At 39.5% G+C, this 20,474-nt stretch overlaps 3 protein-coding genes across 3 annotated transcripts; all 3 read left to right on the forward strand.

Annotated features, from left to right (window-relative positions):
• The first annotated feature begins 2,341 nt into the window (after nucleotides 1-2,341).
• On the forward strand, nucleotides 2,342-3,313 carry LOC133442562 (olfactory receptor 2AT4-like). The gene has a single exon (XM_061720568.1). It carries the CDS (start codon nucleotides 2,342-2,344, stop codon nucleotides 3,311-3,313), a length of 972 nt encoding a protein of 323 aa, XP_061576552.1.
• A 5,769-nt stretch (nucleotides 3,314-9,082) lies between these two features.
• Nucleotides 9,083-10,060, forward strand: LOC133442563 (olfactory receptor 2AT4-like). Its single transcript, XM_061720570.1, has one exon. The coding sequence runs from the start codon at nucleotides 9,083-9,085 to the stop codon at nucleotides 10,058-10,060; it is 978 nt and encodes a 325-aa protein (XP_061576554.1).
• A 3,537-nt stretch (nucleotides 10,061-13,597) lies between these two features.
• On the forward strand, nucleotides 13,598-16,412 carry LOC133442564 (olfactory receptor 2AT4-like). The gene is made up of 2 exons (XM_061720571.1): nucleotides 13,598-14,519; nucleotides 16,330-16,412. The coding sequence occupies exons 1-2, from the start codon at nucleotides 13,598-13,600 to the stop codon at nucleotides 16,410-16,412; spliced, it is 1,005 nt and encodes a 334-aa protein (XP_061576555.1).
• The last annotated feature ends 4,062 nt before the right edge of the window (nucleotides 16,413-20,474 follow it).

The raw sequence follows: 20,474 nt of genomic DNA on the forward strand, positions 1-20,474 counted from the left end.
AGGGAAATACAATGGCCTTCATTTCACAGTTATGTATTCAAGGTTGGGAAAACAGTGGCTGCTCATGGTCTTAGTGTCAGTGCAGCTGTTGTTTGTATAGAAACACAGCACCCCTCCTCTGCTCTTACTGGAGTTTATCCTGTCCTAGCTATGTAGCGCCTAGCCTGCTAACTCGGTAGCAGCATCTGCAGTAGATCAAATGGAACCAGATTTTTGTGAATATCAGTGCACAGCACTCTTTCACTGTATTGTTACTAGAAACCTGCAGCCAAACAACTCACAAAAACAAAGCACCTAGCGGCAGGGTGAACAGCCACAGCTAGGGTTGCCACCCGTCCCGTAAAATACGGAATTGTCCTTTATTTGAGAAAAAAATGTTGCGTCCCGTATTGAACTAATACGGGGCGCGATTTGTCCCGTATTTTCATTAACGCCCCATACACACGTCTGTCACACACACATCAACATTACATTTAACAATAATGAACAAAATAAAACACAGGAAACATTAAGGCCAGCAAAATCTTTGTGGCAGGACAACAGGACCTGCTGCGTCTGTGCCCAGATCTTTATATGTGTGTGCCAGACAGCGGGTAGGACTCGGGCTTCACCTCCAGGTAGGGGTGGAAATTGGGAATTAAAAGTTGTGTTCCGTATTGAACCAATACGGACATATATTATGCCCTTATTTATTGATGTCATAATATAAAGGTGAAGGTTGGAAAATTTGAATATATTGCAAAACGTCATTCGTAGTAAATTTAACTAAAGGTGAAACAAATATATTATTTCCCCATTACATTCAAAGTGAGATATTTCAAGCTTTTATTTGTTACGATTTTGGTGATTATGGCTCACAGGTTATGAAAACCCCAAATGAAAAATAAATGAGATTTTATGAAATCAATAAACAATTCCAACATCAAATTTATAACAAATGGTTTAACATATCTTGCTTTGCATGTAATAAGACTAGGTAATATATTAGTTTCACCTTTTAAGTTGAATTATTGAAATAGATTAACTTTTACACCATTTTCTAGTTGAATTATTGAAATAAGTTAACTTTTACACCATATTCTAGTTGAATTATTGAAATTAACTTTTACACCATATTCTATTTGAATTATTGAAATAAATTAACTTTTACACCATATTCTAGTTGAATTATTGAAATAAGTTAACTTTTACATCATATTCTAGTTGAATTATTGAAATAAATTAACTTTTACACCATATTCTAGTTGAATTATTGAAATAAATTAACTTTTACACCATATTATTCACCTGTAGGCTATACTATACATCTTGGCTGATGTGGACATACATAGCATAGGAGGATATTTCAGCTGCTAGTATGATTGGCTGTCTGTACAGTCATGCAAGTTCAATGCTATTAAAGCACTTTAAACTTTAAATCAAAGCATTTTGTTTTTTCATATAAAATAAACACATTTTTATGCAGTACCAGGGGCACTCAATCAAAAGACTATGAAAAGTTTTGTGTGATCTGCAAAATTGTCTTGATGATAAATGTTTTAAAATTCAGATCTTAAAATGATTAAGAATGACTCGTATGCAGGATGTTGGTTTTGATATTATTAAAGTCAATTTATTTGGAAATTACCAACATAAGAGCTTTGCTGGGTGCTTCATCATTGTTTTTACTTTCTGGAAGTAAGGCTGAGATCACTCTCAATGTTTCTCAGGCTGTCGCAATGATGACCTTTTGTCAGTACAAAGGTTTGTCCAGTCTGTGCTGAGTTACATAATAAATTATGCTCTAATGCATTAATCCTTGATATAAAAAAAATCAAGTATATTAGAAGTTGATCATAATGGCTGAAAAAAATTATGGCTAAACGTGAGAAGTCCTCAGTGTTTAGAGCTGGGAGTTTCCTTCAGAGTAACTTTGTGAGATTGACAAACTGCTACAAGATATCCCAAGATAATAGAAAAAGGATGGACCAACTGCATCTTCATCACAGGGTGTACTTTAAAAGTATTTTTAAGCAGTGAAGCAGAAGGTGAGTTGGCAGAATATTCTTCTGTCTTGTTTGTGAAAGGTGAGTGCAGGTAAAGGCAGCTACAGTCTACAGTCTAAGTCTTACTTGTGTTTTATGTCTTTACATAAGATTACCGGTAAGCACTGAGAGACTTAAAGATGTACAGTATCAAGATGGTAAAGATGGTAGAATTTTAACATAAGATTGAACAAAAAAAAAATGTTTCAGCGCAAAAACAACTACTTATCAAATTTTTATTAATAAGTAAATATATATTGGTGTTTTATCTAATTTCTTCTTTGCTTTTAATTATTTAAGAGATTGTCTTCCACATCATGTCAGAGGGAAATCAAAGCAGTGTGACTGAATTCATACTCACTGGATTCCCTGGACTTCATCCGGAGTATTATGGCTTGGTTTCAGCTGTATTATTTGTGGTTTATTTAATAACTGTGATAGCAAACGTTGCAATTCTGTTTTTATTTGCCACAAACCGCAGCCTTCGTAAGCCAATGTATTACATCATTTTAAATCTGACTGTGTGTGACCTTCTCTTCAGTACAACAACTTTACCTAAAATCATCAGCAGGTACTGGTTTAAATTAATGAGTATTTCCTTTTTATCTTGTTTTGTCCAGATGTACCTTGTTCATTATTTTGGCTCAGTGAATTCTTTTATTCTTTTCTTAATGGCCTTTGACAGGTATTTGGCTATTTGCCATCCTCTCAGATATTCAAATGTTCTTAAAAACAGCACCATACTTATTCTGAGTTTTACTGCATGGGTTGTTGCCATTGCAGCCCCTTTAATGATGGCTATTAGAGCGTATCCTCTTCCTTACTGTGCCTCCAACATTATCAATCACTGTTACTGTGATCACATTGGTATAACAATACTCGCCTGCACTGACAGGACCCCGTATGCCCTTCCTGCTTTTGTGACTGCAATGATTACACTACTGGGACCTCTGGCATTCATAATTTTCTCCTATTGTTCCATACTAATAGCAGTGAGTAAGATAGCAGATCTGCAAAACTGCTTCAAATCTCTGTCTACTTGTAGTACTCAACTCATAATAATCTCACTCTATTATTTACCTCGATGTTTAGTTTATTTTACCAGCTATGCAGGCATCAGATTCAGTGCTGATGTGCGAATTGTGGTCATTATGTTTTACAGTCTTGGTCCCCCCATGATCAATCCACTCATATACTGCTTACGAACTAAAGAGATGAGGGAGTGCTTGTGGAAGCAGTTTTACAGAAGAATCATGCCTCAAAAAGGACAGGTTTTAACTATTAGTTAAGTGGTACATCAGTCTTTTATTGAAAGAGTTTGCATGTCCCACACTGGAGTACATTAATAAAATTGTATAGTATTATATGGTAAATCAATATTATATACTCTGCCAATACTTTAGAGCCTCTTTACAACTAAATGCTTTCCTATAGGAAATGTATTTATTTGCATTTTCCTTACCATCCAACCAATATTTAGTGTTTTATGTCTATGTGACACAGGGTCTAAAGTTAATCTGCAAATGAGGATGAGTCTTGCCGGGGCCCCGGACAAAATTATCTAAGATGGGCCCCCTGCGCCCGGATCTCTCCTTCTCTCCTCTTCCTCTCCTCTCCCTCTGCTCTTCAGGTTTTTATACAAGCTAATGGACGTTAACATTAGAGCTAGCCAGTTAGGTTAAGTTACAAGGTTGGTAAACGTTGGCTGCGCTGTTTCTTACCTTGCTCTACACTGACTTTATTAATTCCAGCTTCACCGTCACCACCCTTTTTAAAATATTTGTGTAGAGAATCTCTGAGGCCTCTATTTTCTTCTCTTCTTCTCATTTCTCTTCTTTTCTGAGCACCGGACTTGTGCTGACCGGACATTTTGACCATTCTAATGGTTGAATTAAATGATAACATCAAATTTTGATCAGCGGTCAAACCATTTTTGTGTTGGGGGTTCTTGACCACAAGGACAATTAGGAAGAAAACAACAAGCTTTTATGTAACTCAAATACTACATATTTTTTCCACAAATAGGCATATTTTGAAACATTTTGAAAAATGATTCCATAATTTAATGAGAATAAAAAAAGAAAAAAAAAATATATATATATATATATTTTTTTTTTCAGTTCAATTTGTCATTTTATGGTTTGGATTTAACTGAGTTTTAAGATGTTGGCTTTCATTCTTCCTAATTGTAATTTTTTTTCTGTTTCAATCTTTTTCTTTCAGTTTTTATTTCATTCATCTGCTGTTTTTACTTGTTTTAATTCACTTGGTTTCCAGCATGTTGGCCAGCTGTGTTGTTTTTAAAGTGCTTTGTAAATAAAATTGAGCTAAGATGAGAATCCCACCAACAACAACAGATGTCTGTTACACTTTCTTTGGACAGAATTTATTCAGACAGAATTTATTCAGACCAAAAACTGCATCAAATCTAGTAAAAACATGAAGCTTCACTTTATATTCACTAATGTGACAGCTACAACTGTTAGATTTCATCTATTAAACCAACATTTATCTTCCTAAATGATTTATTTCAGCCAGCGGTAATTCTCCACAGAGCTGCAGGTCAGTTCATTGGATCACATTCTCCCCGGGACGACGGCGCAGGTCGACCTGGCGATTATGTCTGTTCTCCGGCCGTGAGCTGCTGCTGCTGCCGAGCCCGCGGCTCTTCTGATCCCCGAAACATCGGATCAAATTTCTTAACAGGCGTTATTTGGATAAACTGAGCCCAGGTTGGGGATCTTAACGGTTACTTTTACGCCTGAAAAAATATTAAAACTTAATAAAGTGGCATATTAACAGCGCTACAGCGGAAATTAAAACAGCTTTTAGATCTCAGCTTTCGCTGTCGTTTTGGTGCGAAATGCATTCTGGGATACTTGGCTGCATACTGCTGTGTGAACGGTCTGCTGGAGCGGCGTACTGAATCGTTCATTTAGTAGGCGCAGTATACAGTACATACTTTGCAGTATGTAGCGTGTAGTACGTTAGTATCCGAGTTCAGATACAGCCATAGTTGTAGATGATCAAAACCAGGGAGACGTCACACACATGCCCAAATGCTTTAAAAATAAAGCAGGAAATATATCTCAACACAGAAACAGGAGTCTGATACACAAACCACAGGAACATAAAAGGCAAAACATAAAAGAGAACAACAAGACTCAGATAAGCCCATAACCATCACAGGAATTTTACTTAAGTCATCCGGCCAGCAATTTCTATGTACTGTAGATCTTCATTTAGCCCACACGGGCCCCTGGAATAGGTTTAATTGTAGTCGCTGGTGTATCTAATGCCACAATTATGTGAATGGAGTTGTCAGGGGTTGTAATATCGAACTCAGTACCTGATGCTATGTTTGTCTGGATTCTCTGACATTCAGGTCATGGCAGTACTCATAGGGCCCAATTTACTAAAGGTTTGCGTGCGTAAAAACGTGTGCAAACTTGACAGAACCCGCAAACCAAAGTGCCAGCTGATCTACTAACAGCGTGCAAAGACGACTGCGTCTCTGAAATGCGCAAAATTGCACACGCAATCCATTTAGTACTTTTGCCCTGATGAATAATCAATATGGGGCGTACCCGGCAGAAATCCTAAATACTGGGAGGGGAAAATGCAAATATGTCCATTTACCACGCGCAATGAGATTTACCAAGCCTGAAAGTAATTGCGCGTATTGTGATTGCGTCTGTATTTAATACGTTCGAAAGGAAGGTGCTAATCTGCTGCTGCCGTTATTGTGGCAAGGAGGCGACATCCAAAATCAAAGAATACGCAGAGAGAGAGTCTTTATTCTGCTGCATGCTATTTTAAAAATGGTTGCACAAGTTTTATTAAAGGCCACTTTTTCTTTAGTTCTCCGCCTTATATCTTCTTCTCTTATTGTGCCCCCCTCCACTCGCCCACATGCAGGCCAAGCCTTTGTGCCAAAACTTTGTATTTTATTGATTACTTATCTTATTGAACGTGAAATCATCCTTCGTAAATTACATTTAATTAAAACCCGTGTTTATTAATCACAAAACACAGGTTAAACATCATGACCAAATCCGCTCCGACCCGCTGTGTCAGGATCAGCGCAGAGACTGCAGCTTCGCCTGAATTATGCTTCTGCGTTAAATCAACAGCCATATGATGGTCCCGTCTGTCACACATTTACTGTCAGTGTTTGCTATATAATATATAATATTTGCAATATACTGTGGACATCTGAATAAAAACTTAACTCATAAATAGATTGAATCAAAGCGCTCTCCAGCTCTGCGTCTGATTGTCTTTTTCTCCTCAGATCATGCAGAGCACCGCGGGGTCACGTAAACCCGACCAATTCAATATTAAAATCAAATTTGGTCCTGTTGCCCGTTTTTCTATTTTGTATTTTTGATCTGTGCCTAAAATTGAAATATGAAAAACCAGACGTTTTTCCGTTTTTTGTGTTACCAACTGCATTTATTCTATCGCAGGTTTTCTCCGATATTGCGTTTCTTTTGGTAATGTTTAAATTTCTTTGCTGTAGTTCATGAATGTGTTTATTTGCCTCTTCCACTAATATCTCTAACTCCAACTCGTCAAATTTAATTTTGCGCTTGTGACTTGTGACTGTGCTTTCCATCCAGACTCCATGGCGCAGAGTTTGCGCTCGCAAACCGTAAGACGTGCAACACCTCATTTAAATACTGCTGTTTGCACCTGTTATCAATTGCGCACGCAATCTTAGTTGATCACCCGCAAAACACACAACAACAGCACGCGCAAACTTTTTCAGTGCACACGCAATTTAGTACTCTTTATTTAGGATCTTAGTAAATCGGGCCCATAGGCTTGAAAAGAATACAACTAAACGTTTTTCTCTGTTCTTAAAGACAATTTATATTCCCACCAGAGGATTTATTTCAGTTGAACCTGACTCGGGAGTGAGTTTCAGGTTTATAACCTGTTAAAGTCATATGCAAATCCAGATGCACTTCCAACCTAATAACATCCTCAGATAAAAACTGATTCATCCTCAAGACAGAACATCCAAAAAGAAACTGAGCGCTGTTGTGCATGATAGCGCTCAGCGCAGCGAGGCGTGCGCAGACCTTTATTTCAGAGAAACTAAACAACACAAATGCATGGCATGATCATAGACTAGAAAACAATGGATGAAACATTCAGTCACATAACCTATTCGTTTATGAAGGGAAATTTGGAAGTCTCCTTTTCTTCATACAGGCACAGCCATGTTGCTCGGGAAGCTGACAGGAACACACCCACCGCATGTCAATCAAAGTTAGCTCATTCAGCGACTTCACGCCAAAACATCTGCAGAGCTCCTGGCAGATGTTTACAGCAGAATATCCTGTTTAACATGTTGACTCGATGGAAAAAAATAAAAAAAATCACTGTTGCGTTTAGCTGTCGCTGGGTTTATACAAATGGTTAGTTGTTTCGCTAAGCGCGGTGGCGTAACAATTACGGATGGCTAGCCATGTACTGTCAATCAATCATATTAGAAATGCATTTTATGCTTCATAAATTGTCCTGGTGTGGTAGGAAAAAAAATTGCATCACACTTCGGCATGATGCAAAAGATCCACTTTCATCAGGTCAAGGTTCAGCGCACACCTACTTCTCGTCAATAAAGGACACTATTTCGAGGGCCATGCACTACACATTTTGGATAGAAAAAAGATTTATAGAGCAATAAAAGAAGCCACGTAACATGTGTAATATGGGAAAGAAAACAATAAACAGAAAAAGGAGACCTCAGGTTTCACCTGTTCAACACTTACAATATTGATGTCTTCCCAGCACGGTTCCACAACCAGTCCCACTTGATTCATCTGACCAAGGCTGAAAAATTTAAAAAAGCAAAAAACCCTAGACTATAGGCCCACCCTGGCTAATGGGACCTGGACAACTACCAGGTGTTTCCAACAATGTGGGACCATGGTACCAATTGAGAGTGCCTTGCCTCCAAACCTGTACGATTTATAACGAGAAGAAGATTTAGGAAAAAGAGAGCAACATTTTTAACATTGGCCATGTCTGGAGCAAAGGGTTCAATATCTGTACGCAGACGTAAGTTGATGAGGGATTGGAGCAGTGGAGAGACAATAATGTGACTGGCTGTACTGAAGCACATTTCTCCCAAAAAAAGCCTGCCAATGCTAAATTGTGGCATTAATAACAGCGAAAAAAGACAGCGACATACAGTAAGAGGAGGGTCTACCATCACTTGTGAAGTTATGAGCACACATAAATTTATTTACGTATTTTTTCATATAACCAGTTCGTAAAGACCTGTTTTAGTTTGCATTTTTAGCTGTATTGTTGAAGTGCCTTGACATGACATTGGTCAAGATAAACCAGAAAGTGAATTTTTAATTTCTCTACCCTGAGCTCTTTAAGAAGCTACATAATTGACTGTTAAAGTAAAATTGCACACATAGATACTTCACGATCTGTCTCTCATCGTGTTGTTTCATGCTTCTTATATAAACGTTACTAACACAATAAAATATTACTCCAAAATGTATACTGTACATGAAAAAAGCAGCAGGCACAGAACTAAAATAAAGGTTAAGAAAAATTGACGAGTAAAATAATTCCTTGTCCCCTTTGCACTTGGATAAAACTTGCAATCAGTTTTCCTTAGAGTGCAAAAACTACTGGACTCCACCTTCATCACAGGGCAGGAGGTCTTTTAAGCAGAGCAGCCACCAGTGAGTCGGCAGAGTATTCTTCTGCACGGTTAGTAAAGGTATGAACAAACTGATAGAGCCTTTCTCAAGCATGCATCTTAGGCTTACTTGACTTTAGTATTGATTATAAAATGAACATTTTTATTTATTTATTTCATGCACATGTTAAATTTAGTAAATAGCTTAAGACAGTTAAAAGATGTGGGTGAATAATACAATTCATTTATTAATATAGATATTATAAAATGGGTTACTTCTCTACCAGATATGATTATATTCAGAACTGCTCTCTTTGAAATATTTGATATGTAGCTCATCTAATATGTTTTGTGTTCTCCATTGTTTTCAGAGATTGTCTGCCACATCATGTCAGAGGGAAATCAAACCAGTGTGACTGAATTCATACTCACTGGATTCCCTGGACTTCATCTGGAGTATTATGGCCTGGTTTCAGCTGTATTATTTGTGGTTTATTTAATAACTGTGATAGCAAATGCTTCAGTTTTATTCTTATTTGCAACCAACCGCAGCCTTCGTAAGCCAATGTATTACATCATTTTAAATCTGACTGTGTGTGACCTTCTCTTCAGTACAACAACTTTACCTAAAATCATCAGCAGGTACTGGTTTCAATCGGGGAATATATCCTTTTTAGCTTGTTTTGTCCAGATGTACCTTGTTCATTATTTTGGCTCAGTGAATTCTTTTATTCTCTTCTTAATGGCCTTTGACAGGTATTTGGCTATTTGCCATCCTCTCAGATATTCAAATGTTCTTAAAAACAGCACTGTACTTATTCTCAGCATTACTGCATGGGTTGTTGCCATTGCAGCCAATTCAGCTATGGTTATTAGAGCGTATCCTCTTCCTTACTGTGCCTCCAACATTATCAATCACTGTTACTGTGATCATATTGGTGTAACAATACTCGCTTGCACTGACAGGACCCCGTATGCCTTTTCGGCTTTTGTGTGTGCAATGATTACACTACTGGGACCTCTGGCATTCATCATTTTCTCCTACTGTTCTATACTAATAGCAGTGAGTAAAATAGCAGATCTGCAAAACATCTCCAAATCTCTGTCCACATGTACTACTCAGCTCATAATAATCTCACTCTATTATTTACCTAGATGCTTTGTTTACTTAGCCAGCAATGTCGGCCTCAGATTCAGTGCTGATGTGCGAATTGTGGTCATTATGTTTTACAGTCTTGGTCCCCCCATGATCAATCCAATCATATACTGTCTAAGATCTAAAGAGATGAGGGAGTGCTTGTGGAAGCAGTTTTACAGAAGAATCATGCCACAAAAAGGACATGTTTCAGCAATTAGTAATCGATAAAACAGTGCTTTATTGAAATATTGTTTACCTTTACTGTAAAATCCATCTAAATTGGAACAAAGGTTTTTTTTATAATAATGAGGTAAAGATAATTGCTTTGAATATTAACAATAATTGAAACCTTTAAATAATCTATGTTCTCCTAACCTAAGTAGTTTATGCTAAAACCTAACCATTTAGCTCTAACTGTTAATATACTGTATACAACATGGTCATTACATTGCCTCTTTCTAAATAGTTAAACATATAGATTAGATGTATTGGGAAGTGAGAAGTAATTATAACTTGCACTTTTTGGTACTGAATTGTGTTCTTAAGGATATCTTTGGAGGAAATAAATTGCACAATAGCCTATCCCTTCTGTTGTACATTGGACAAGTGAACAATAAAAATCAAGCAAATCATGATCCACATAGCTTGGTAATTAAGTGATTTCTCTGGAAAAGCCATCAAACGCTCACACAATACTCCAATGTACCAGCCAGCTCATTGTAGTGGCCCAGAATAGGTTTATTACTTGTCTATACTGCTTAAAAATGTACACTCATTAATTTGTATTTGCCAACCAAATACTATTTTACTGAAAAAGAAACAAACAAAAAAGCAAAGTGTGATACGATAACACGGCTCCTTTGTACAAATGTGTAGTAAGTCATCTGGGAAAATGGTACATTTGGAATCCCTCTGTTTTGTCATAAGTCACTAGACCCTGACCCGACAGACTGCGAACAGAGAACTGCAGCGTTGCACTGCTGTCAGGTCTTGCAGTATTCTTGTCATCACTCCTCCAAGTTCTACGGAGTGTGCTCAAAAACCTGTTTGCTTTGTTTTGAGAAGCAGTAATATTTTTTTCATGTTATGCATTTATTTTTATATCTACAAATAACAGAAATCCTTTTGCCTTCTATTTAAAGTCTGAGAATGTTGTTGTAGCACGGCGAGTGCCACGGGGCCCGACCGACAGGATAGATCAGCGCTAAAACCAAACTGTCAAAAAGGAAAACTTATGAGCTGAAAGAAACTTAAGATCACTTAAAGGAGCCGTCTGTAAAAAATGTCCAAAACTGGTACTGCAGTCACTTTCAAAATATTGTTGAGCGGCGTGTACCCTCCCCCTCCTCCCCCCGACCAGAGGTTGCCAGGTAGGCTGCAGAATGCAGCAGGAACGTAGGCTGCCATGGCTGCCATAATTAGAGCCGAGCTGGCAACCCTGATGCCGAAACAATACTGACTTGGTGATTGGGAGATAGGTGGAGGGTGGAGCTTCAGAAACAATACTGACTTGGTGATTGGGAGATAGGTGGAGGGTGGAGCTTCAGAAACAATACTGACTTGGTGATTGGGAGATAGGTGGAGGGTGGAGCTTCAGAAACAATACTGACTTGGTGATTGGGAGATAGGTGGAGGGTGGAGCTTCAGAAACAATACTGACTTGGTGATTGGGAGATAGGTGGAGGGTGGAGCTTCAGAAACAATACTGACTTGGTGATTGGTAGATAGGTGGAGGGTGGAGCTTCAGGCCAAAACAAAAAATGACAACATAAACATCAGTTGAGGGCTGCAACTCCTCTTTTTAAACTGGAATATCCTGGCTTGAGTGCTGTTGTCAGTGACATAAGTATTTGAAATGAACATGATTTTTAAATGTCTGTTGACATATCGGGGTCATTTTATGATTCGTTTTATTATTGCTCTTACATACAGCTCCTTTAAGGATCACGTTATTCCGGCCAGATCCTGCCCACCACAGTGCTTTTGATTTTTTTTTCTCTTTCCTTCATGGACCATTGTGCTAAATGTGATTTGGTTTGTTACTGCATATTGTTTGAAGTAGATTAGTTTATATTTCATTATGGGAGGTTTTTCCCTTTCTTTTAGGTTAACTGTAGCTAGATGAGTCTTTTACCCTCCTCTTGTCAAGTGAGGGGAGGGGTTTTGGCTCTTCTGTACCTGTGACCTGTGATTCTCTGCCTGGGGTCTGTAACTCCCAAGTTGGAGACTGGGTGTGCTAGCGTTTGGCTGGTGCGGGGCAGGGCACCGGGGGTCATGGGTTAGATCAGTACAATAAAGATAAAAATGCTAAAAAGGGTGGAATGTAATGCGAAATATAGTGTGCTTTAAGACTGACTAATGCACAATCCTGTTTTCAAGTGAACATTCCTATGCTGACAATTTATGTAGCCCGAGGTCAAGCACCTCTGACACAGTGCCTGTGGAATTTCTCACTATCAGGCGGTGGAGCCAGGCATGAGTGTCGGGGGCCATATTTTGTCTTTTGTTTTAAGCCTGCTGAAACTATAAGATAGGGTGTCTCTAAACATCTTGAGTTCACTCAGACACTGACTGCTTTCTGATCAGATGTACACTGTGTGATCTCCATTCATGAATGCCTTTTATTAAAAGTCGAGAAAGACAACTGACGTGTCAAGACATTCTTTTTTGAACACTTTATTGAACGAACAACAATTTTTGCCACCACAATAGTCACGTTAACATTCAGGCCCTGCTAAATTGTCTTGGATGGAGTCATGGATGGAGCAAATGTATTAGTTATTAGATATGTATATATATATAAAATAAACATTTATTTATCTCAATTTACAACGCTTCCCTTTTCTGAATTATGAATGGGTCAACCATGGTTGTTTTTAAATGTGCTATATGAAAAGATTTGACCTTGGCATGTTTATCTTAAATTGTATGTACTGTAATTGTTACAACTTCTTAGACTTTTTTCTGCACTCAGTTGTTATTGGCTGTAGAAAATAAGGTTGAAATGTGTTTGCTTGTGGTTCAGATTGTTGTATCGATTAAAACCAATGCATTTTGAAAAATGGTGATGATGGTGGGGGCCATTCCCTACAGATACTCCCTTACTATTTAACATGATTCTTTTTTTTTTTTATAAAAAGAAAAAAAAGAAAAGAAAAAAAAAATGGTGTTTTTGTGTGTGTGTTTGTGTGTGTATATATATATATATATATACATAATGGAATCCAATCTTATTAATGGAATTAACAAATGTGTTGCATGCACTAGGATCTAATAAAGGTATTTTATAAGAACTAATTTATATCGCAATGAAAATCCACACTGTTCCAGGATATATGATCATTAAGTTTTTGTTTGTAAGACTTTCATTTACAGACAGTGATCCTTTGTAGAACTTGTGAATACTCATCTGGGAAAGTGGCCCATTTGGGATCCCTCTGTTTACATTAAAGGTACTGACAAAACAGATACTAAGTATATATTAGGCGACAAGGCAGTGAGTTGACTGACACTGCTGTGTCTTTTGCAGTATGCTTGTGAAAGGCGATGTAAGGTTAATGTTTTCAACACAAAAGGCTTTATGTTATGCTGGTGTTTGGCTCATGCTTTGCTTGCTTTTCTGAACGTGGTTTTCAAATGCAAAGCAGTAGAGATATTGTTAATATTTTATAATATGTAATTATTTCCTGAAGTTGTCACATACAGTAAGTAGTGAAACTTATTTATCCTTCTATTTAAAGTCTGCTAGCGTGATTGCTTTGGAGAATGTTGTACACCAACGTGACAAAGATAAAAGATTTCTTCCTTCTTGGATTTCCAGGACTTTTGCCAAAATATTATGGACCTGTGTCTGCTTTTCTTTTTCTGCTTTTCTTGGCTATAGCTGTGGGAAACGTCTTCATTTTAGTGTTTATTATATGTGAAAAATCTCTTCACAAGCCCTCGTATCTTATCTTTTGCCACTTGGCATTAACTGACTTAATGTTTGGGACTGTAACTCTACCAAGGCTTGTGTCAAAATATTGGTTTAATGACAACATTGTTTCTTTTTACAATTGTTTTGTACAAATGTTTTTTGTTCATTTTTTGGGTGCTTCTCATTCTTTTATTCTGATGGTGATGGCACTTGATCGTTTTATAGCGATCTGTGCTCCACTGCGTTACACATCACTGTTCACAAAAAACACAGCTTCTGTGCTTTGTGGAATATCTTGGTTGGTACCGGGATCATGGATGGTTTTTATTGTTTTAGATGCTCTTACCCTCCCTTTTTGTAATTCAAATATAATAGTACAGTGCTACTGTGACCATTATTCGATAGTAACCCTTGGATGTGAGAATGCACAATCTTCTACATTTCTTGGACTGATAGGTGCAATGGTTAGTTTGTTATTGCCAATTGGATTTATCATCCTATCTTATTTTGTGATCGTTGTTGCTGTTATGAAAATTTCTTCCTCAGAGGGCCGTCTCAAGACGCTGTCGACCTGCACACCACAGCTTCTCATCACAGGTCTCTACTACTTGCCGAGATGTTTTGTGTATTTAGCAAATTATTTGGGCTACACTTTTAGCTTTTCCATTCGAACTGTTGTCATAATGCTGTATAGTCTTATACCTGCTGCTGTCAACCCAATAATATACTGCTTAAAAACAAAGGATATCAAAGAAAGTTTGAAAAGGAAATATTATATCCACACAAGCAATTTCAAATTTAACATTACATCATAGAAAATAACATAGTGGATGAATGCAGTGTTTATTATTAAATGAAAAGTTAAGGTCCAAAGTTGTTTGATTTTACTTACTGTTATTTTTATTGCGCACAATGTTAATCACAAAATATAATCTTTCTATACTTCTCTTCTTTCTCAGTTTGTTTGCAGAAGCCTACATTTAAATCTACGATAAATTAACTTTGTGTACATAAGAATTACCTCTATTTAAACCACAAATATGTACTATGACATAAATTGTGTTGTCAGGGCACTGAGGTCTTCCAGCCAGACGATCCTTGATGGTCTCAGAACTACACTTAAAAACTGAGGTAATGAGGTTTTTCAGTTGCTGGCCCTGTTCTCTGTAGCAGATTACCATTATAAATATGAACACATTCATTTTAATGGGGTTTTTATATTTGCATGTAAAGAACTTTGGTCTATATTGGATGTTTTTAAATGTGGTATAGATAAATCTGACTTAACTATCATCACCATCTGAAAATAAAGGCCTTAATCATATTTTTCTCAAGTTTTTCAGAAAACAAAAAACAATAAACCAAATATTTGGTTTATAAACTTCAGCACATACAAAACTCTGCTGCTCGCCTGCTCACTCACACCCGCTCCCGTGACCACATCACCCCAGTCCTCCAGAGACTCCACTGGGTCCCTGTCCCTCAACGCATCCACTTCAAAGTCCTCCTCCTCCCCCACAAAGCCTTCTACAAGCAGGCGCCCTGCTACCTTACCCTCCCACAGTCTCTGATCCTCCGATGCCAACCTCCTGTCTCCACCACTCAGAACCAAGCACCGGACCTGGGGCACCGGACCTGGGAGAGCCTTCTCCATAGCTGCCCCCCCTCTGGAACTCTCCCCACTCACACAACTGCACAGACTTACCCACCTACAAATCGCATCTCAAAACTCACCTCTTCAGAACAGCTTTTAATGTGTGATTTGTTTCTTATCCTTTACCTATTGTCTTTTTATTTTTAATTTTTAATTTTCCTGATCTCGATGTTTTATCTTTGTGTCTGTGAAGCGTCTTTGAGATCTTTTAAAAGTGCTCTATAAATAAAATTGATTATTATTATTATTATTTTAAGAGGGTGACGCCATGCTGTTTGTTTGTAAATGTAATCACATTCATTTATTTCTGAATAACATTGACTCTTTGTAGAAAATCATCTGAAATTAAATCTATCTGTACAAGAAATATTTTTTTCTGATTGTATTTGATGTCGCACATATATGCTACATACAAATGTTTTAAGTAATATTTGTCAGCTGACGTATAGCACTGCAGTAGTGATCCTAAAGATGCTTGTCTACAAGGAACAAGATTATCATAATATGAGAATAAATGCACCCAAGTCAACGTGGGAGGTACCTCCATGAGTGGTGAAGAATGAAAGTGTAAAGATCCTGTGGGACTTCCAGATCCAGACTGTCAAAACCTGGCCCATAGGCCATGAGAAAGATGGAAAACAACACAGCGCAAATAAATATATGCCATTTATTTTAAAGAAAAATAAGGCAACGCAAAATAAATCAACTTGTGAGGTGTGGAGATCAGCGTCAGTAGTGTCAGTGTGTGTGAATGTGGAAAATGTGTGGTGCGATGTTGTTACTGTAAGCAAAATGCAATCAAAACCAAGCCAATGAATGAGGTTGGCAGGGAAGAGAGCGCCACACTGACAGCAGGGAGGTTTTATAGAGTGGAACACTGGGCCAAGGTGCTCCAAATCAGCCCAATCGGCTCATCTCACATCAGACTCCTCAAAAACAAGAGAGAGAGAAAGTTAGGCATGCACACAACTAGACAGGGTCATCACAAGACTGGACATTGTGGTGGTTGACAAACTGACAAAAGAGAGTCGTAGTGATGGACGTAGCAATCCCAAGTGACAGCCATATCAAGAAAAAGGAACACGAGAACATGGAGAACATGTGAAGGGTGAAGACAGCAGTGTGCTTTGAGGCACTTAGAGCTACGTCCTCCAAGCTAGAAGAGTGGTTACAGCAGATCCCAGGGACATTAGAGATCTCGGTCTAGAGGAAAGAGGTCCTAGGAACTGCAAAATTACTCCGCAAAACCCTCAATCTCCCCGGGCTGGGGTAGAGGACCTGAGCTGAACTTTAGAATATATTTCTAAAAAGAACACATCCCCCTTGGTTTCATAATGATGTCATGGACATATATTATGTCAGGATATGTGCCACAGATAATTATAGTAATTAAACCTTTACTCAAAAAAACCTCTCACAACCTAAACTTTTAGCCAATTATAGACCAATATCCATTAAAGCTGCAAGCAGCGATGAACGGGCCCTCGCACTCATGGCCAGCGTCCCCCATAAGCATATCAGAAATTACACCACCCACGACTTCCTATGTCAAACCATTCAAAAGTTATAGCGGAAAATAGGGACAACCAATCAGAAGAAGGGGCGGGGCTAATTCAGGCCAATGAAGGTCAAGGACTCAATACCGAGTCCGATGACACCACCCACGACTCTCTATGTCAAACCATTCAAAGGTTATGGCAGAGAAAAGTTTTCTAGGGGGTGCTGTTGAGCCATTAGGCCACGCCCATTAATGCAAACCATGAAATATCAAATTTATCACCAGGCCTGGCTTGCATGCAAAATTTGGTGACTTTTGGTGTGTTGTGCGCCGCCCATATGCTCATGTGAACTCTGAACTTATAAAATGTATGAACATTTTGTGAATGTGTATATTCAACTTTGAAACTGCTCAGCTGAAAATCGGCTGTAATGTGCCTCCAAAAAATGGCCGCATGGCCATGAACTACAACCCCCAGCATGCCTTGCGTGGGGGGGGTGGCGCCTACAAGCGGCGCGCATCCAATCGCAATGAGGCACCGATGACGTCACCGCAGCGCGCGTAGGATCAAAACGCCGCGCTGCTCCTCCTTTCTCGCTCTTTTTCCTTCATCAACCGGGGGGTCAACACGTCCTTTTGGCTCCAGGCCAAAGGTCCCATCTCCTTTTCTCCCCCCGGCTGGGAGGAGGTGTAAGGCCCGCATCGGATCGGGCCCGCTCCGTTGGACCCGCGGTTGAAGCGGCGGCCCCCGGGGAGGCTCCGGCTTCCACTAAACTCTGTCCTCTTAAGTTTCACAGATGCGAGCTTCCGACGCCCACGCGCTCCCGGCAACCAGATCGGGACACAGCTGCGACTGAACGCTCCGACTGAAGCCCCCCTCCCCGCTCCGAGCCCCTGTCTGCTAACCGCGCAGTGATCGGGACGGACGGCCGGCGTCTCGCCCAGCGTGAGCTCTCCCGGGGCCCGGACGGCCGCGCGTCGGCGACCGGCGTGCAGGGAAGCACGGCAGGAGAGACCGGTCCCCCGCCGCGCCTAGGAATGCGTGGGAGCATCCGTTGGTCGGGAACCACGGCCCGGCACGAGGCGGCCCCGCCGCTGTCTAATCCGTTTCAGGGGAAGGGACGGCCCAGTCGACAAAACCCGCAGGCACCCGATCCGGATCCCAGAGGAGACGTGAGCCCGTGAGCAGCAGATCAGTAGGACTAAGAACGGTTCAGAACTGTGTGAAGTCGTGATCTCTGTTTATCAGTAACTTAAGAACGTTTTCAGAGCTAAATCTGTGTTCAGAGCTGAGATTACATTATCATCATGACTGTTGTCATTAATTTGTAGTCACCACTTTCTGCTAGTCATTCATGTTTTAAAGCGCTGTTTTCTGCCGTAGTCACGTTTAAAACACAGGGAGTAACATCCGGTCTAATTGCACGTGGCGTGGTTACAGTCCCGCCATCTTTAAAAAACGCAGCCATCTTTATGCAGCCACAATATTTTAAATCGTACATGTTCGTGATATCATTTTTATTATTGCTTTGATTTCTTTTTTTCATTCCATGCATTTAACTTTCATTTCATTTTTATTGATTGTTGTTTTTCGTAAATTAATGGTTTTATAATACTTAAAGAGCATATTGCAGGTTAGAATTTTTTCAAAAATGATACCTGACCTTATGTGAAAATGACTATGTGAGAAGTTAATGTAGGATTTAATATGTTTTACAAGACATAAGGGCACGTATTCAGAGGAAAAAGTGGCTGATTTTAGCCAAGCTCTACAAACGCTTTTTTTTTCGAACACCGCGTCATATGACGCCACACCAGGGAGATGTCTCCACAGCTGCCCCATCTGACTGCCCAGACCCGTACACACGTAGCCGGGTATCTGCTTAACCGAAGATATTTTCCTACGTTTGGACCTGTCATCCACATGAAAATGCAAATAAACGAATGTTTAAAAAAGACTCCGGGCAAAGTGAAGATTTTTGAAAACTCTGTTTATCATAAACTTTATGTATATGCCTGTAGACAGAGATAGAGAGCAGTTCTGCGTTTTCCAACGTCACATTATGCTCCAAAACAACAACAAATCTGCTCTGAGTCTGACATCTAACGTGCGACCCAGAACTACATTTGATCCACCATCTGTCCTCCAAGCTATTTATTAAATAAATGGTCTCTGCTCTTGACACCGTTACACCGACGCGGAGCCTACGCCGTAGGGTACGCGGCGACGCGCAGCAGGGCTGCAGCTGGGCTGCGTCGATAATGCGGCAGCTCCGCGGCGGACACCGGGGGGGACTCCAGCTCGTTACGCGAGAATGAGGCGCCGCTCCCGGGAAAGCTGCGCCGTGGAGGCGGCCCGGAGGCCGGAAGACCAGATGATCTACAGGTTTGGAATGCTTATAAATGTGGTCGAAAACGCAGATCTTCGTTTATGTGTGGAAGGTTTTTTTTTTTTTTAACAACGATGTAATGTGGATAAACGAACGGGGGGAAATACGGGGAAATATTCGGTTTTAAAAATACCCGGCTACGTGTGGACGGGGTCTTAATCAGAAAAAAGAGAAGATATAAGCCTGTTTTCTGTTTAGAAAGTACAAACGTAGACAGATTACAAGTACTCACCCGTTTTTAAGGAGTTATTTTCTGAGTTTCTTTCAGGAGCACGGAGCAGGAGTGCTGCAGTGAATAAAGGCGGATTTATGGTTCCGTGTAAAATCGACGGCGTAGCCTACGGTGTAGGTTACGCGGCGCACGCAGCGTTCTGTGCGTCGCCGCGTAACCTACGCCGTAGGGTCTGCGTTGGTGTAACGCGGACCCATAAATCAGCCTTTTAAAAAGCGAGTTTCAGCTGTCAATCAAAATAACGTGGGGGGCCTAACGGGTTTCGTAATTATAAGGCTGTGGCCTGTCATATTGGTGTGAATACACATTCACAACCTCTTCAGTGTCACAACTAACATTAAGATCCATTATTTTTCCTATTGTTGAATTCACCGCGCTCCCCAATGCGACGTCACTTCCGGTTCAACTTTTTTAGATGCAGAAGTAAAATACTCTCACAAAAACAAATCCAGAGGTCACTGTAGTATATATTTATGCGTATTTCAATGAAAATTCAGTTCCTACATTATTTTTCTACACATTGATTCACAGGGGTCTCCAACCTGCAATATGCTCTTTAAGTTCTGCCATCAGGTTTATTTGGGGTGTTGCGTTTATCATCTTTTGACACCTGTATGTAAATAAATCCTGATTGATTTTTAATGAGTGATTGTTGTTATTTCATGCAAGATTTGGTCACAAATTGATTTGTTTAAGCAGAACCAGTGCTCGGATATCACTCCTTCAACTGTTATTCTGTAAGTGATAGTAAGATTTGCTGTTCTGCAGGATAATTCAAATCATATGAGACTGATTTTCTGCTGTTTAGTTATCATTTTCCCCCGGAGCAAGGCCCCGGGGGTGGTCCCCCTACGAGAATTATTATCATTTTGATAATACAATTTGATAAATAGTCAACTTTATTAATTATTAATAATTATTAATAATCATTAATAGCCTTCGATAACTGATC

The sequence above is a fragment of the Cololabis saira genome, chromosome 4 (assembly GCF_033807715.1).
Source record: "Cololabis saira isolate AMF1-May2022 chromosome 4, fColSai1.1, whole genome shotgun sequence".
NCBI lineage: Eukaryota > Metazoa > Chordata > Actinopteri > Beloniformes > Belonidae > Cololabis > Cololabis saira.

What these genes read in the sequence shown, in the direction of transcription:
- LOC133442562 (XM_061720568.1), top strand. Translation starts at nt 2,342, where the DNA reads ATGTCAGAGGGAAATCAAAGCAGTGTGACTGAATTCATACTCACTGGA.
- LOC133442563 (XM_061720570.1), top strand. Translation starts at nt 9,083, where the DNA reads ATGTCAGAGGGAAATCAAACCAGTGTGACTGAATTCATACTCACTGGA.
- LOC133442564 (XM_061720571.1), top strand. Translation starts at nt 13,598, where the DNA reads ATGTTGTACACCAACGTGACAAAGATAAAAGATTTCTTCCTTCTTGGA. An exon ending in AGAAAGTTTGAAAAGGAAAT is followed by an intron (nt 14,520 to 16,329) that starts ATTATATCCACA and finishes CTCACATCAGAC; the next exon opens with TCCTCAAAAACAAGAGAGAG.